The sequence below is a fragment of the Rhinolophus sinicus genome, linkage group LG11 (assembly GCF_036562045.2).
Source record: "Rhinolophus sinicus isolate RSC01 linkage group LG11, ASM3656204v1, whole genome shotgun sequence".
NCBI lineage: Eukaryota > Metazoa > Chordata > Mammalia > Chiroptera > Rhinolophidae > Rhinolophus > Rhinolophus sinicus.
In genome coordinates, this window is record NC_133760.1 from 4,655,105 (window position 1) to 4,666,529 (window position 11,425).

The following is an 11,425-nucleotide window of genomic DNA, read 5'->3' on the forward strand; positions in this document are numbered from 1 at the left end:
GTAGTGATGAGCTGCACAGTGGGCGACATACGTGTCAGGTGACAGGCCGCCCAGATCCACCCACAGGTAACTGCACAGGTATCAGAATGCTGCATACATTTCTGCTTTAATTTTGGTAAAGAAAATTACATATATATGTCTTTCCCCCCCTGTATCTAGTCACTTAACAACCATAAGGAACAGTTTGGGAGACCAGAAGTGAAAAAGGAACAAAAGATTGTTTGTTGTTTGTTTTTCTGTGTAGGGGCAGGGCCACCTCAGCAAAATGCTTCCCTAATATGCAGAGGTGGGAACGAGAGAGGTTTGGGTGTCTCTGTGTCTGGCTCTTCCTTTCAGGATCCTGTGGCCAGGACCTTCTCCATGTCTTAAGGGGCAAAGGAGCTCAAGTTTGGCTCAAACCTCCTTTTCTAGAGACGCCCAGCCCTGCCAGGAAAAACAGGGTGAGGTCAGACTCCAGTGGAAGGCTGGTTCTGGGGCTGACCAGGTGGTGAGCCCTGTTCTACTGTTTGGGGGACTCAGATAAAGGGTTACCTGGGAGGGGCCTGATCCCCAAGTGTAGTAGATCCTGGGGAGGCTGTAGGGGAGGAGGAAGCCAGCCCCCAGGTGGGCACCCCGAGCAGGGCAAGGACCAGAAGGGAGGCACCTGTAGGGAAATCTTGGGAGGGCATGAAGTTACTGTTTTCAGCCCGATCAGGACCCAGGCTTCCTGTGACTTCATGAGTCTGGGGCTCAGGACAGCCTGGGCTGGTAGCTGCAGGATGTGTAAGGGCAGGAGTTGGGGTGGGAGCCCTGGGGTGGTTGAGACCATGTAACGAGAGACTGGAAAGCTCCAGACAGAAATGTGAGAAAACCCCAAAAAAGGAAAAACTTGTCCCAGACCGAAAGAGTGAAAATCAGTTCCGATGGGAAAAGACAGGAAACACACCTGCAGTTATTCAGATAGTTGGAAGGACAGACACAAAATTACAAGGAAACCTCATTTCTCCTGAGGTCTTGCAACAGCTGTAAAATGTCACAAGGACCCGCACTTGAATGAGTAATGCCTTCCTGCCATGATGCTCTGAGTCCGGCTTTGTTACCCCATCTAATCACCTAGGACAGCATCCAACTCATGGTCAACACCAAGAGCCCAAGTCTGAGGATGGGGGAGCACCCTGGAATGTCCCAGACACCGCTGACGGACATCATGGACCAGAGTCAGGATATCACCAGACTCTTTCCCAGACTCCTCCCATTCCTCACTGGGTGCTGATAAATGGTTGCCCCTCACCTGGAGGAAGGCGGGGCGCTCCATCCACCAGGAGACACTAACCCCTGAGGAGACCCAGGCAGGGAGGGGGCTGGCACTGTTCACGGTGCTGAAGAGGATCTCCATTTGAGCTCAGGTACCTCCCAGTTCTGTAGAAGGGTCTGAGGCCAGAGGCTTATGTCCCATTTTGGAGCCAGGGGAACAAACAGGTGGGGATGGATGGATCCAGGAGAGGAAAAGAGAATCATGAGTGGAGGGAGCTGGACTCTTCTCTCTGCTCCTTCTTCCACCTCTCCTGTTCATTCTCAGGTATTATCCTCCCTGAGGACATCGGTCTGCCCCATCTGGCTGTGCCACAGGGCAGGACGATATTCTTGCTCAGGCTCTCTGTTCACTGCCCTCTGTACTGCCCCTTCAAATAGCTTGCTACAGGCCAGCCTCACTGAATCAAACAACACAAAAACAAAAACTCTAAAAGTCAGAGGTTAATCTTCACAGTTGACAAAGGAGAAAACTGAGGGTCAGGGTCAGGAATATCAAACACTATGGCTGGATCCCTTTCTCCAGTTATGTCCTGGACCCACCCCAGTGCTTCTGGGCAGGAGAGGATAGTCTCAGACCTGATGGGGAAGGTAAGCGCTTCCTGGACACTTATTTCTGGTTCCAATGGATCCTTCTTGCAGGTGGACTTGGACACATCTGATAGTGTCAGAGGGACTTGGGGAGAAATTGAGCCTACCTGGCTGTCTTCTGCTTCTCGGTCAGGATTTGGAAAATAGTGGGTCTGGGTTTCTGTTCTCTCTTGGGTCAGGGGACTGAGGTGCCCTGCCTCTCTATTGTTCCTGGGGTCCCCAAACCACACTCCTAAACTCACCTTCTTACCACACTCCAGAATTCTCCTTTGGTGGTCTCTTGCACCATCCACAGTGTTTATAGTTGTGAGTAGAGGGGCATGAGCAGGAAACAATGATTCGATGCCATATTGTCTGGCTTGGAAATCTCACCATCAACTTTCAATGTTTTCAACACACAGGTTGATCAATATCGCCCTGCCTGGCATTATCATAAACAGAAGTCTGACTCCGCTGTTCCTTCCAGGTTTAGGGCTGTGGGGTTTAGGCCTCAGGGATTTTCTTCCACCACACCAAGATCTTTCACTTGTTTACTTAGGGGCCACTTTATGAACTGATGGTGTAATGCTTTACCCCTGTTATCGTTTGGAGCTGCAGGAGGATTTTGGGCTGTTTTTGATTAAACTGATTTTCATTTAGTTAGAATACTAGATTTTTTAGAAGGAAGATTATGAGTGCCTGCTTCCCTCCGCCTTTCAACCCAGATATTATTTTTGAGCTCATTTCGAAGGCTAAGAGGGTGTAAGCCTGATGGTGACATGGTGATGGGCCCGCCTGGAGGAAGGATGTGGACCACAGAGGCAGAGAGGCACGCATTAGGATGGGGGTACTTAGAGAACGGCTCGAGAGATCGCTGGGTTAGGATGTGGTGATGGAGAAGTGCAGTGGGTGACATTAGGAACAACCTACAATAGAGGTCAGAAAGCTACAGCCTGCGGGCTGCCTGCTCTTGTAAATAAAATGTTGTTGAAACACAGCCACATCAGTGTATTTTGAGATTGTCTATGGCTGTGTTTGCATTGGAAACAGAGTAGCAACAGAGACCATATAGCTTGCAAAGCCTGGAATATTTGCTATCTGGCTCCTTACAAAAAAGTTTCCTGAGCCCTGACCTAGAATGTCAAGTGGAGAAGCTTGTAGATTATTTGGGGCTGAGAAGATAGTGCAGTATTTTGACTGTGGTCAGCTCTGAGTTTTAGGAAATTCTATAAATCTTAATAAGTGATTTTGCCCATAGCAGGACTAGAATCAGGCAGGCAGGATGGAAAGGGAAGATATTGGAGTGAAGAGAGATGATGCTGGAGGCCAAGTCAGGGAAAGGATCCACAGAAGAGATTTGGGTAGAGAGTGAGGCTGACGTGATATGGCGCCCAGGACAGGACATATACCCTGCCTCTGAGTGAAATGTCACTAACACCTTTCTGTTCAAGGGGGAAGGGACCAGCATGTATCAAACTCTCACAGTGCACCAGGATGTTTGCTAGGTGTTTTCCACCACATGTACTTTTATTTAATCTTTATAGCAACCCTGTGAGGTAGCACTTCTGACACCCACTCACAAAGCAGGAAACTGAGACATGGAGGGGTAAGGTGACTCACCAGGTGTCACACTCTTACAAAGTGAAAGAGTGTGGATTTAATTCCAGGAGTCTCTGATGGCAATGCCTATGATAGTTCCAATATAGCAGGAAACTTATATGCAGTAGTTTAAAAACCCATTGCCTGTGGGGACGCTAAGTCTGCAAGCATCAGCCTGTGGGTCCCGCTTCCTGTTAGGATCTGGATAAGCTCCTGCTGACCTGATGCTCCCGTCGGCTTCTCACTGGGTCCCGACCTCTGAGTATGCTGTGTGCGTGCCCTGCTGAGGAGGATTCCTCCTGTGAAACCTGATGGAGGCATAATGCAGCTCCTGCTCCAACTCCAAGGGAGGGGTGGTCCTTGCAGAGCTGGAGGAGTCTGCGGGGCTGTTTAACTCCGACTTCTGCTGGTGACTCTGTGTGGAAAGCAAAGAAGGGGGTCAGAGCAGGGCCGTGTGTGGGAGGAGGCAGAGAAGGTCCCTGAAGTGAATTTGATTGTGACAGGACATTTGCTCATTCTCCCATTCTTTTAGCAAACATTTCTTAAGGTCCCATTAATTCAGTTATCCAACAAATATAGCACTTGTTGGTTGCTTTCCAATTCTTCTGAACACTCACACAGACCTATGTGGAAAATACTGTTATTTTTACAAAGAAAGAAACAGAGTCTCAGAGACATTAGGTACTTCTCAAGGTCACACATCTACTGACCATGAACTCAACTCCTGGCTTCTCAAAGGCTTCCTATGTGCTAGGTACTGGATGCACAGGAAGATTTTTACAAAAAACTACTCTTCCTGTGAGTCTCCTTTACTCTTTTTTTTTTATATATATATATATTTTTTTTTTATTGGGGAAGGCGAACAGGACTTTATTGGGGAACAGTGTATACTTCAGGACTTGTTTTTTCAAGACAAGTTGTTGTCCTTTCAATCTTAGTTGTGGAGGGTGCCGTTCAGCTTCAAGTTGTTGTCCTTTCAGTCTTAGTTGTGGAGGGCGCAGCTCAGCTCCAGGTCCAGTTGCCGTTTCTAGTTGCAGGGGGCACAGCCCACCATCCCTTCCGGGAGTCGAACCGGCAACCTTGTGGTTGAGAGGACACACTCCAACCAACTGAGCCATCGGGGAGCTCAGTGACAGATCAGCTCAAGGTGCCGTGTTCAATTTTAGTTGCAGGGGGCGCTGCCCACCATCCCTTGCGGGATTCGAGGAATTGAACTGGCAACCTTGTGGTTGAGAGCCCACTGGCCCATGTGGGAGAGCCACTGGGCCGGCCCTCCTTTACTCTTATATTACCGTCACACTCACAATACTTCTGACACAAGGTATATGGGGTTTTGTCCCATCACCAACCAATTCTGTGACACCAGCTGGGTGTCCTACAATTTAACTCAATTCTGCTACTATCTACTTGGAGATATTGTCAGATCCCACAGGTTAAGGGCTCAGTCCCATAAGAGACTCCCCCACCCCCTGCCACTTCAGACTCCAATCGCAAGTCACTTGTGGTTCTGACCGAGGGACTATACATTGGAAGTCCCAGTCCCACCCCTCAGGTTCAATTAATTTGCTAGAGTGACTCACAGAACTCAGGTTTACTTACTGTGAACCAGCTTATAATAAAAGGAGTGATAAAGGATACAGATGACCATCCGGATGGAAGAGTCATAGGGCAAGAGTGTGAGAAGACATGAACTTCCACGTTCTCTCCACGTGCACCGTTCTCCCAGCCCCTCCATAGTCACTGTCATGCGGGAGACCCTGCTCGCTGCGTCATGTGTCGTGCGAGGCAGACTGCGGGGTCTCAGCTCCCGCTCCCCACATAAGAACGCAGGACATGGTGAGGCCAAAAAGGAACACCCACGGAGCCACAGATGGGGGAGTCACACCACTATAGTCTCACTGGCACCTGGGTTAGAGACACAGGATGCAGGAGCCACAGGATCCACAACCTGCCGTCTGCTTCTCTGCCAACCAACCTCACTTGCTAACTGCAATCTGCTGTGCTAACTGAAATCTGCTTGCTAGCTCAGCCACCATCTTCTTGCTAGCCCCCATTTGCTGCTAGCGTACCCACAGCAATTATATTAGTGGCCAACGGCTCACTGGTTACAGCTGACGGCCAACTAGCCACAGCTGATGGCCATGCAATCACAGTTGATGGCCATTTACTACCTGAGCCAGCAGCTTTCTATGTGAGGCCGAGAGCCTGGAAACTGCACTCCCGGCTCTGTCCCCCCATTCACCCACTTGGAAGCTTCCCAAACCCCAAACTCTGGGCATTTGTATGGACACTTCATCACGGAAGCATGATCGATCATTGATTCCATTTCCTGCTTCTCTCCCCTCTCTGGATGGGGATGGAGGACAGGGTTGAAACTTCTAAGCTTCTAATTTTGGCTTGGTCTTCCTGGCGCCCAGACCCGATCTAAGATTCCACCATGAGTCACCTCATTAGAACAAGACACACTTCTGTCACCTGGGAAATTCCAAGGGATTGAGGAATACAAACATTGCCCGCTGCAGACTCATTTCTCAACTCTAGATTTATGGTAACATTTCTCAAGAGAGTCTTTACACTGTCTCTCCTTCCATTCACTCTTGAACTCACGCCAATAAAGATATCTGCCTCCACCAGGCTACTAGATTTGCTTTTGTTGAGATCAGCTGCGATACCACTTAGCTAAATTGAAGTGGTCATATTTCAGATCCTAGCTTACTGGACTTATTAGCACGATAAAAATGAGCACTCTCGCCTCCCTGAAGTTCCATCACCCCTTGGCCACCAGGACCTAACCGTACACTCTCTTGGTCATTTATTTTTCTTCAGTGGCCTTCTTGCTGTTTCCACACTATCTCCTTGACTCTAAATGCTGGAGGGTCCCAGGGCTCTGCCTGCAGACCCCTTCTCTTTGTGGTTTCATCCTCTCTCTGACCTTGATGTGGAAGACACCCAAATCTCTGTGTCTCCCATCTGGACCCCTCTCCTGAGCTCCAGGCTCTGGCCATCTACTTGTCATCTTCACTTCAACATCGCAGAAGTACCTCAAACTTATAGGAACCCAAACAAAGTTTGATCGCCTCTTAAAAATATACTCCTCCTGCAGAGTTGGCAAGTTCAGCGATTGGCAATTCAGTTCTTTCAGTTGCTCAGGGCAACCACATCAGAGACCTTATTGGTATCTATGGACATTTATGGACATCTCTGACAATCTCTGGACATCTACAACATCTGTGACATCCGTGGAGTCATCTTTGACCTCTATGACACCTGTGAGGTAAAGGCAGTGAGCTGTCTTTGCTCATACCCCAGGTGTACCTGTCCCTCCACTGGCAAATCCTGTCGGCTCCAACTTCAAAATGTATCCAGATCCCAACTGCTTCACATGTGGGTCATCATTATTACCCCAAACTAAGTCTGTCTTATGGACAGAATTGTCCATCATTCATATGTTGAAGCTCTAACCCCCAGTGGGACTGTACTTGGAGATGGGGCCTTTAAAGAGAGAATGAAGTTTAAGTGAGGTCATTAGGGTGGGACCCAAAATGATTTAAGTCATTATAAGAAGAGGAAGCACTAGGAATGCGTGGGCACGGAGACAAAGCCATGTGAGGACACAGGGAGACGGAGGCCATCTGACAGGCAAGGAGAGAGTTTCCAGGAGGGATATTTTACATTTGTAATGTAAGAATTTGTGAAAATACAGCTATTACCCAGACACACCGAACAATTGACAAGTGGGAGATGTTTGCTGGAGGAAAGGATAAATGCATGGGCGATTGCTGGTCATGTGCTCAGAAACCTCACAGTGGTGTCTACATTAGCCAGAGTTAAATGAATGAATGAAAAGTCAGAGCTCGGAGGAGGAGTGGGAACAGGGCAGGCTGACGTAGGCATGTGAGGAGGAGAGGAGAGCCAAGCAATGGTTCTGAGATGTGAAAAGCTTAAGATGAAAACACTTATTCTGCTCTAGGCAGGTGAGCAGGCCGGTGTGGGAGATGTGATGCATTGGAGGTGACTCTGGTTTTCCTGTCCCAAATGCCAGACCAAGTTGTCAGGTGCTCATGGTTTGGCAACGTGAAAAAGCATTTCAGACGTGGGTGAGATGGTGATCTTTTGTGGAGGTAATGCTAACGTGTCAGGGAGGAGAGACGGGAGGGCTGCAGCAGGGTAAACACGATGAGGGGAGCTCAGCTCAGAGGGAACGGTTCTATGGCGCTGAGTTCAGAAGAAGCACAGACATGCTTTGCAGTATAATGGTGCAGGAAGAGGTGATGGGACACTGCCAGGTCTCTGGTTGGGTGGCAGGGACAAGGGTGCCATCAGTGCGATGGAAAACCCAGAAAGAGTATGTGTGAACCCTGTGCTTCCGATGTTCTGAAGTCTGGGGCTAACCCCAAGGGGCCCGCGCCTGCCAGGAACAGGCGATTGCTAAGAGAGTGAAGGACTTGCCTGCCAGCACGCCTTCCCTACGCAAAGCAATCAGTCCGGAGCGCACACCCCAACCACCTCCTTTACGGAGCTTTTACACTCCACACTGTTCTCCTGCCCTAGTCACGCCAGGGTCAGGGCCCAGACAATGAGAGACAGCCGCCACACCCCAGAGCCCCACGGAATTATTCAAAGTAGCCAGTCCTAAGCCGGCTTCCCCGGCCTCACCTTGCCTCCCCCATGGAAACCAGCATCAAGGCTCCTGGTCATACACGTTTTCTCCTCACTGCCTCAGCCTCCTGACCAACCCTGGTGCTGCCCTACGTGTCCCTGAAGGGTGTGACGTTTCCCCTTCCTCTTGGGAACTGTGAGGGACTAACTGTGGCAACTGTCTCCCAGTCTATTGGCCTGACATACCTGAATATTAATGCAACCTACATTTTCCACACACAAAAATGGGACCGTGAGGAGCTCGTTTGTGGACATCCTGAATGGAGCGAGACTGTGGACCGCCCAGGAAATGTGGGGGGCCAGGCTGCATGCCACATCACTCACCAGGGAAGCTGGCCCGCCGGCAGGATGGATGTCGTCCACACCCGCTGCTGTCCTGGCTGCTTTCTTCCTGTGGGTCTTCACTCTGGTGGGAAGCACCAGGGTCTTTGACACAGTCACTCTTTGAAGCTGGAGCGAGTGACTAGGGCAGGTCACAGGCGGGGCAAGCCCAAGCGGCTTCGTAATAAGCCTTTGTAACAAGGCTGCCCCTGCCCCAGGTTCCTGGACATCTGGAACCAGGGCTGGCTCCTGGCTGGACTCTCATTACCACTCCATCCCCGGCCTCACTCCAGGCCTTCCCAACCCCCCAGGTCCCTCTTCTCCACCTCTGGCCCACACCTGACCCAGCTCACATGAAGTAGATGAGGAAGAGGCAGAGAGCAAGCAGTGCGGTGACACCAGCTCCCGTGACGGCCCCCAGAACCACTCCTGCCCTGGTCCCTGCTTCTCCTGCAGACAAGAGAGACTTGGGGTGAGCTCCAATCTTGATGAGTGGGCATAAGTCCCCTCTTCTCCAGCACGAAAGGAGGAGTGATCCTCTCCTCCCATCCAGGGTTCAGCCCCTCAGTTCTCCTACTGGTCGTGGGAGCTCAGCCTTCTCCAGAACTGCAGGATGAAGGACAAGGTCTACGTGACAGCTCCTATCCAACTCCTGTCCAGCAAATGCCATCTCTTCCAGGTTCTTCTCCATCTAGGGTCTCTCTGCAGCAGACCCCAGACCTGGCTGCAAACAGGACCTTGAGGCTCAGGGTCCCATGGGCATTACACACACACACACACACACACACACACACACACACACACACCACTGCGGGATGCTTAAAGGCCTCATCCCTCATCCCTTCCTGGGAGGGTGTCGGAATCTCCTCTCCTGGCCTCCACCGGACTAGTCACTCAGGATCAAATATGGTCTTTTGTGCCTCCAGAAGGGGGTGAGAATGGGGTGGTTCTCAGCCCTTCAGGCGAGACCCAGACAGCTCTCCTTGTCCTGTCTGGCCAGGCCTCCTCGGAGCCCAACACGTGGGGTCAGGGATGTGTCTCTGGGCGTCACTTGTCAGCGGTCTGATGGGCACTGCTGAGAAAGCCCTAACAGGGTCACTCTCTAATGGGGTGGGGGGACCAAATGCAATCACCAGGGAATAGGGCAGTGGGGGGAGCTCTGGGCTCCACAGACAAATCAGAGTAAGGGCCGGGGGATTGACAGTCAAAAAATAGCCCAAAGGGATTTTTGGAGCAGTGAGACTATTGTGCATGATAAGCCATAGAATGCCCAACACCAAGAGTGAGCCCTCATGTAAATTATGGATTTGGGTGAGAATGGACGTGTCACTGCAGGTTCATTGATTGTAATGAATGTCCCCGCTGCTGAGGGGTGTTGACAGTGGGGAAGCAGTGTGTGTGAGGGAGGGTGCAGTGGATATCGGGGACATCTCTCTACCTTCTGCTCAATTTTACTGTGAACCCAAAGCTACTCTAAAAAATAGTCTTCTTGAAAACGCCCAAAGGCTTTCGTGATGGGAGGAAGGTCATTTAGGATGGGCAGGGAGGAGGGTGTGGGGGTCACCCTAGCAGGAGAGCAGTAGAAGAACATGGGGGAAGACCCGGATGGGGGCTTCTCATGTATCGGGCCCCACCCTCGCCAGGTGAACTCTGAAAGTCCAGCTCTGAATCCACCTGGCAGAGACCCCACTTCAGCCAGTGTCACATGGACAGGAGGCTCTTTCCTACCTGAGCCATCTCCTAGGCAGACACCTGTTTTGTAGTTCTGTGAGGCACCTAGGACAAGAAGAGAGGAATTTCCTCCTTAGTGGGAAGGTATGAAGTTAGGTTCATGTACGTACCACCCTCCACACACCCAGAACCACAGAAATGCAGGAGGGACAAGGCTTATGCCCTCTGGGTCCCTACTCAGCTAGGCCCTCTGGTCCCCCCACACCCTGGCCCAGCTCTCACAGGTGACGTTGAGCTGGATGGTTCTCTCCACAGTCACATCGGCTGCAGGGAACTTCACCTGACAGGTGAGGTTAGTGCCGTGGTCCTGGGGCCGAGGGGTGAGGGTGATCATGGAGGAGAGGAGGGACCTGGGGCCCAGGGAGGTGAGGGCAGCTGAGGTCCAGGAGAAGATGGGGGGTGTGCCCCGCTCACAGGCCCAGGGCACAGAGCAGGTCAGGTTCCTGGGGCGGCCACACTCCAGGGAGCCCGGGAAGGGGATGTGGGGCCTGTGGGTCAGGGCTGGAGAGAAGGGGGCGACACAGGATCAGGAGGGAGGGTCCCAGGTGCGGCCCCAAGAGACGCCTCAGGCTTTGGTCCAGCTCCTCCCTCTGAGACCAGACATGCTGGACCCCCAGCACCGTCCCAGGAGGGGGTGCATCCCAGCCCTGTCCTGAACCCCCATGTCCTTCCCCTGTGGCTTCTCCTACAGCCCATGCCTTACCTGTCACCTGCACGGAGAGCAGGTTAGATGTGTAACTCCATAACATATCTCCTCTCTCCATCCAAAAAAAGTAATTTCCTTCGTCCCTCCTCTTGGCATCTCTGATGTCCAGGGAGCAGTTGTAGGTCCAAGGGTCCCCAAGGAGGAGGAATCGGCCCTGGGCCTCCTCCTGCACTTTGCCACCTGGCTTGTTTGTGGCCACAGGAGCATCTTGGCCTGTACTGGCCCCTTCCTGAAACCAGTAGCCATAAATAGGGAGAGAATAAGTGGAGTAGGGTCTGAAGTATGAGAAGGAGCAGCGCACGGAGACACACAGGCCTCCTGCACCGTCACAGACGCCGGCACTGTCAGCCTGAATCTTTCATCCTGAGCCAGGGACCCTGCGGGGAAACGAGGGTCAGCAGAGCCCCCACCCTGCCCCCTCCCCTTGACCACTCACCTGCCCACAGCAGGGACAGAAGCAGCAGCAGCATCTCTGACACGGAGGGTTTCTGGGCTCCTGTGGCAGAAAAGAGAAGGAAGGCAGTGGGAGGGCTGCTGGGGGAAACCACG

At 51.7% G+C, this 11,425-nt stretch overlaps 1 protein-coding gene across 1 annotated transcript; it reads right to left on the bottom strand.

Moving 5' to 3' along the window:
- Positions 1–3,353: 3,353 nt before the first annotated feature.
- LOC109438433 (myeloid cell surface antigen CD33) lies at positions 3,354–11,376 on the bottom strand. Its single transcript, XM_019718306.2, is given in 8 exon segments — positions 3,354–3,874; positions 8,443–8,524; positions 8,793–8,889; positions 10,168–10,215; positions 10,393–10,671; positions 10,874–11,194; positions 11,197–11,253; positions 11,313–11,376. Coding segments are annotated over 8 exon segments (1,092 nt in total). The 5' UTR covers positions 11,347–11,376; the 3' UTR covers positions 3,354–3,700.
- Between the last annotated feature and the right edge of the window lie 49 nt (positions 11,377–11,425).